Below are 6,179 nucleotides of genomic sequence, written 5' to 3'. Positions count from 1 at the left end.
GGCATTTGTGGCTTTGGAGTGACTGAACCTGGCCAGTAATCCGGATGGGGATGTCAATTCCCCCTGGGGGAATTGGGCAAGAGGGAGGACTGCAGGGGGTGGCTACTAAGGAATGGAGGGGTAGTTATGGCAGTCCTAGGCACATACACACTCAAAAATGTTTGAGGAGCTGAGAGGATGGCTGTGCACCAGGGAGGAGATGGCGTCAGTGTCTCTGAAGAGGGGTCAAGCACCTGGGCTCCTGAAGAACCGAGAGGAAGTATCCAAGTCACCCAGACAGTTCTGAGGTGTGCAGAGCCCCAGAGGGGGCAGGCAGCCTGTTGCGGGTTGGAAGTGAAGGTCCGAATGAGGGGCCTGCATCAAGGGTCTGGGGCCTTGAGAGGCGCCTACCTGGAGCTCCCTGGCTTTCCTACCCCCGCCACAGACCACCGCCACCATCAGGCAAACACCCTTCGCCTCAGTTTCTCCCACCCCCACCGCCCTCACCTCCACCCATCCAGGGGGCGGGGCCAGAGGTCAAGGCTAGTGGGTGGGATTGGGGAGGGAGAGAGGTGTTGAGCAGTGCCTCGGAGAGCCCTCATTTTTCCAGGCCCCCGGCTTGGGGCGCCTCCGTTCCCCATGGCGGGACACCTGGCTTCCGACTTGGCCTTCTCGCCCCCGCCAGGCGGTGGAGGCGATGCGCCGGGAGGGCCGGAGCCCGGCTGGGTTGACCCTCGGACCTGGCTGAGCTTCCAAGGCCCTCCCGGCGGGTCAGGAATCGGGCCCGGGGTTGGGCCGGGCGCTGAGGTGTGGGGGATTCCCCCGTGCCCCCCGCCGTATGAGTTCTGCGGGGGATGACGTACTGTGGGCCTCAGGTTGGAGTGGGGCTGGTGCCCCAAGGCGGCCTGGAGACCTCTCAGCCAGAGGGCGAAAGGGGAGCCGGGGTGGAGAGCAACTCCGAGGGGGCCTCCCCTGAGCCCTGCGCTGCCCCACCTGGGGCTGTGAAGCCGGACAAGGAGAAGCTGGAGCAAAACACCGAGGAGGCGAGTGAGCTGAAACAGGGCCAGAGGGGGTGGCTGGGCTGGCAGGGGGCGGCCAGGGAGGGGGTGGTGGCTGCCTAGGCCTGGAACCCAAGAGGGCAGCAGGCAGAGGCGATGCCCCAGGCAAAGAGGGCTGTGTGGCCTGAGAGCAAGGGCACGGTGGGAACCAGAAGCCAGAATTCAGAGAGAAGGGGCAGGTGAGGGCAGGGCAGCCCCAGGGAGTCGGAAGCTGCCCCAGGCTGGCCTTGCTTCCCGCCCGGCCCTTGTCAAGTAGCACCTTTCCACATCCTAGGCCTGGCCTGACCAGGGTCCGATCACTCATTTATTACCAGCCCAGCACTAGGCCCAGCTTGGGGTTTGAGTCCCTTCTCCCACCCTTAGCCCTTCTTGAAAATTTGATCCTTACGAGACTCAGGATCTTGGCCTTAGGGTTAAGTGTGGCCTGAGGGCAAAAACAGTGCTTATCCCAGGGTTATTGTTCCTGAAAGTCTAGGGTGTGACTGATTTCTGATAGAAGCTCCTGTTTGTGCTGTGTGTGTGGACGTGTGGGGTTGGGTTTACCTCCCGTCAAGTTTAGGGCTTGTCTTCCCTTGACCTCTGCCTCGGGGCCAGTGAGTCACCATTATGCAAAGTGCACACCCTGGCACCCCCTTGGTGGAAGAAGTCCTCCAGGCCATCGCCCAAATGTAGGGTCTGCTGAGGGATTGAAAGACTTCTGGGTCCAGCCCTGCTAAGGACTAGTAAGGATGTATCTTCCAGTCCTCCCAAGAGACAAGTGTAAGCAATTAGAGATCAAGTACTAAGCCTTTAGACCTCACCAAAGGAGGTGTGAGCGGGTCAGCCGACCGAGTGGCCCTAGACTTTGTAGGAGGTGACTGCTGAGCCTTGAATAATAATGGCTGCCAATTGTGGTCCATTTCCTAAGTGCCTGGCTGTGTGCTCAGTTTCTACATCATTATCTCATTAAACCACCACAAAATCTCCCAGGGAGGTATTATTAGCCTATTTCACGGGTCTTAACTACTAAATGATGAAGCTAAGGTCTGAACTGGGGTTACTTTATTTCAATCCTCAAAGTAGGATTTGGAAAAGCCATTATGGGAAGCTGAGAACATTTATAGGTCTGAAGCAGGGACTGAGCAGAAGTTGGGAATGGAAGTTAGCCTATTTGAATATGATGTGATCAGCCTTGGAATGCGTCCCTCAAAGTTTCTAGGACTGCACAAAGGTTTAACTGCTCTTCTGGCCCTCTTGGCCACTTGCCTTCATTGGAGTGCCCCAGGGCTCAGTCCATCACCCTCTGCTCTATCTACCTTTCCTTCCTCTCTTCCACTCTCAAGCTCAAATGCCTGTGGAGAGGGCTACCACATTTTATGTCTCCTGCTGGGATGGCTCCATGAAATGCTTCACCCCATCCATCACCCAGTAGCTCAAGGCCCCAACCGGTCATCCTCATTCCTTTCACATTCTACATCCCATCTTTTCGAAGCACAGCTATCTTCACCTTGGAAATACACCCCGAAGCAATCACTACCCCCTGGTCCCAGCCACCACCATCTATGTGGGGGTTACTGCAGTTGTTACAAGTCATACCCTCATTTCCTCCTTAGTATGTTGTCAACATGTCAACTGAAGTGAGCATCTTATCTTTTTTTATTTCCTTTAAGTTTTATATATTTTGAGAGAGAGACTATGAGCACAGGGGTGGGGCAGGGGTGGTGGTTCAGAGAGAATCCCAAGCAGGCTCCGTGCTGTCAGCGAAGATCTCACGAATCCTGGGATCACAAACTGAGTCAAAACCAAGAGTCAGATGCTTAACTGACTGAGCCACCCGGGTGCCTCTGGAGTAAAAAAATTTTTTTTTGTTTATTTTTTTAAATATTTCTTTGAGAGAAAGAGAGAGTGTGCGTGCATGACCAGGGGAGGAGCAGGGAGAAAGGAAGAGAGAATCCCAAGCAGGCTCCACACTGTCCATGCAGAGCCCGATGAGGTGCTCAGTCCACCAACCGTGAGATCATGACCTGAGCCAAACTAAAGAATCTGACGCTAAACAGATTGAGCCACCCAGGCACTCCTGAAGTGAACATTTTTTTTTTTAATTTTTTTTAAATGTTTATTTATTTTTGAGACAGAGAGAGACAGAGCATGAATGAGGGAGGGTCAGAGAGAGAGGGAGACACAGAATCTGAAGCAGGCTCCAGGCTCTGAGCTGTGAGTACAGAGCCCGACGCGGGGCTCGAACTCACGGACCATGAGATCATGACCTGAGCCGAAGTCAGACGCTCAACCGACTGAGCCACCCAGGCGCCCCTGAAGTGAACATTTAAAATCAGATATTTTACTCTACAAATCCATTCAGCAGCTCTCCGTTTCACTCGCTGACTGCAGCATCCACAAGATCTGCCCTGCTCATCCCTTTGACTTTGTCAACTCCTCCCCTCTTTCTTGCATCTTTCACCCTGCTCCAGCCACACAGGCCTTGCCACTGCAGGGCCTTTCCACTGGGATCTTTCCCTTTGCTCAAGCATCAGTTTCTCTTATTTAAAATTGTCACCATCCTCATAGTCTCCCACCCTGCTGTACTCTAATCCTTCACCCTGCTGCATTTTTTCCGTGGTGCTTCTACCATAGCAACATGCTGGATACTTATTTGTGTCTCCATGTTACAATGGAAGGCCCCTGAGGCTTTTTGTCTAGTTTGGGTAGCCTTTGGTTAATAGAAAGTGTGCAGTAAATCTATTGAATTAATCAATGAGAATCCCTGTATGTCACAAAAAGATACAGTAAAAATAAGGAATAATCAGATTTTTAAAAATGAGCACCAAGTCTACCCGTCACTTAATTCATACCTTTTTTGACACCTTTTCTGTAGTGTGTGTGTGTAGGTGCATGGCATGTCATACCCTGGGAGGAGGCTGGGGGAGAGCATATTGAGAATTAGAGACATGTGCCCTTTACTTTTCCAGTCTCAACTGCCTCAAACTGGCATAATTGGGTCAAAAAGCTTTTGTGGGAATGAAATGAGCTAAGAGGCAGCAGCTCCCTTCATATAACCTGACAGGTATTCATTCTCATGGAGGCCAGGGCCTGCCTTTCCATCTATGCGGGAATGGTGCTCTGCATCTACCCGATGTGTTACCTTCTGGGGTGAATGATGTTCGTAGATAGGCAACTTCTAGATATTTGGTGGGCAGTCTGGATGCAGATACTCCCACAGACCATTCCTTGGGGCTATAGCCAGGTTCTTGGGGTCCAGATGGGAAGGGGGATCGACAACTGGTGTGTTTATGTTCTTACATGTCCTCTTCCTTTATGAATGCAGTCCCAGGACATCAAAGCTCTGCAGAAAGACCTGGAACAATTTGCCAAACTCCTGAAGCAGAAGAGGATCACCCTGGGATATACTCAGGCCGATGTGGGGCTCACCCTGGGGGTTCTCTTTGGTGGGTCTCCCTCAGCCTGTCCTGACACAGAACACAGGGACCACATCTCCCCTGGAAGAACATGCCTGAACTTGGGGCTTTTCTTCCTACCAGGGAAGCAAAGGAAGGGTATTTCAGGAGCGGACTCTATCCCCACACGTGAAGAGGGTAGAGAGGAAGGGGGAAAAAGTACCTGGACCTTGATTTTCCTCTGGGAAGAAGTGACCCTGGTGTGGGATCTCGGGAAGGCAGGAAAAGGTGGGGAGGCCCTGGGTCTTGGGGTCACACAGGTACTGCCTTCTGCCTCACCTTCTCTTTCCACTGGCTTCCCCAGGGAAGGTGTTCAGCCAAACAACCATCTGCCGTTTTGAGGCTTTGCAGCTCAGTTTCAAGAACATGTGTAAGCTGCGACCCCTGCTGCAGAAGTGGGTGGAGGAAGCTGACAACAACGAAAATCTGCAGGAGGTGAGGGGGGCAGGGATGCTCAGGGGTCTGCTGAGCCTTATCCTGGTTTTCAATGCTTCCACCCATGGCTTCCAGCTCTCCTTCCTGGGGCAATGGTCCTCAGTGGGATGGAGTGGAATTCCTCAGTTCTGGAAGGAGGTCCAGAGTCATCCGTCTAAACCCACCCTTCCAGGATTCTCTCCATACCATCTGCTACAGGTGACCCGTCCAGGCACTGCCCCCTTAGCAATATGCTCTTGAGTCACTGACTTCCTGGTGCTCTGCAGGCTCAAAGTCTGCCATTCCATCTTCCTCCCTTGTTACTCTCTCTCCACCTCACCAGATATGCAAAGCAGAGACACTTGTGCAGGCCCGAAAGAGAAAGCGAACAAGTATCGAGAACCGAGTGAGAGGCAACCTGGAGAACATGTTCCTGCAGTGCCCGAAACCCACCCTGCAGCAGATCAGCCACATTGCCCAGCAGCTCGGGCTGGAGAAGGATGTGAGTGCCCAGTCCTTATGTGCTCCATCTCCTCCCCAGTCACCACCTCCCTTTCCCTGGCTCTGGCTCTTGTCTTCAAACCACTCTAGATCTGTTGGCTTTGCGCCAAATGACTAAGCAAAGCTAGCCCCACCTCCTGGAGTTCATGATTGATTGTCACTCTACCTTGTATCTTTCATCCCAGGTGGTCCGAGTGTGGTTCTGCAATCGTCGCCAGAAGGGCAAACGATCAAGCAGTGACTATTCGCAACGAGAGGATTTTGAGGCTGCTGGGTCCCCTTTCTCAGGGGCACCAGTATCCTTTCCTCTGGCACCAGGGCCCCATTTTGGTACCCCAGGCTATGGAAGCCCTCACTTCACTACACTGTACTCCTCAGTCCCTTTCCCTGAGGGTGAAGCCTTTCCCTCTGTGTCTGTTACCACTCTGGGCTCTCCCATGCATTCAAACTGAGGTGCCAACCTTTCCCAGGAATGGGGTCCAGAGGAAGGGGGAGAGCTAGGGAAAGAGAACCTGGGGTTTGTACCAGGGCTTTGGGATTAAGTTCTTCATTTCACTAAGAAAGGATTTGGGAACACAAAGGGTGTGGGGGCAGGGAGTTTGGGGGGGATACTGGTTGGAGGGAAGGTGAAGTTCAAGGATGCTCTTGTTTTTAATCCCCACATCACTCATCACTTTCTTAAATAAAGAAGCCTGGGACACAGTAGGTGGATACTTTTCTTTGGTTTGTCCTCCTTTGATTAGATGAGGAGCTGGGGATACCCAATAGTTAGGTATTAGCTCTCCGACCCTAA

General features: G+C 52.8%; 1 protein-coding gene across 1 annotated transcript; it reads left to right on the top strand.

Moving 5' to 3' along the window:
* Window positions 1-618: 618 nt before the first annotated feature.
* POU5F1 (POU class 5 homeobox 1) lies at window positions 619-5,838 on the top strand. Its single transcript, NM_001173441.1, is given in 6 exon segments — window positions 619-831; window positions 834-1,022; window positions 4,342-4,462; window positions 4,776-4,906; window positions 5,229-5,387; window positions 5,572-5,838. Coding segments are annotated over 6 exon segments (1,080 nt in total).
* The last annotated feature ends 341 nt before the right edge of the window (window positions 5,839-6,179 follow it).

This window comes from Felis catus, chromosome B2 (assembly GCF_018350175.1).
Source record: "Felis catus isolate Fca126 chromosome B2, F.catus_Fca126_mat1.0, whole genome shotgun sequence".
Taxonomy (NCBI): Eukaryota; Metazoa; Chordata; class Mammalia; order Carnivora; family Felidae; genus Felis; species Felis catus.
Note: the sequence above shows the minus strand (reverse complement) of the source record. Positions and strands in the feature narration are given on the sequence as shown.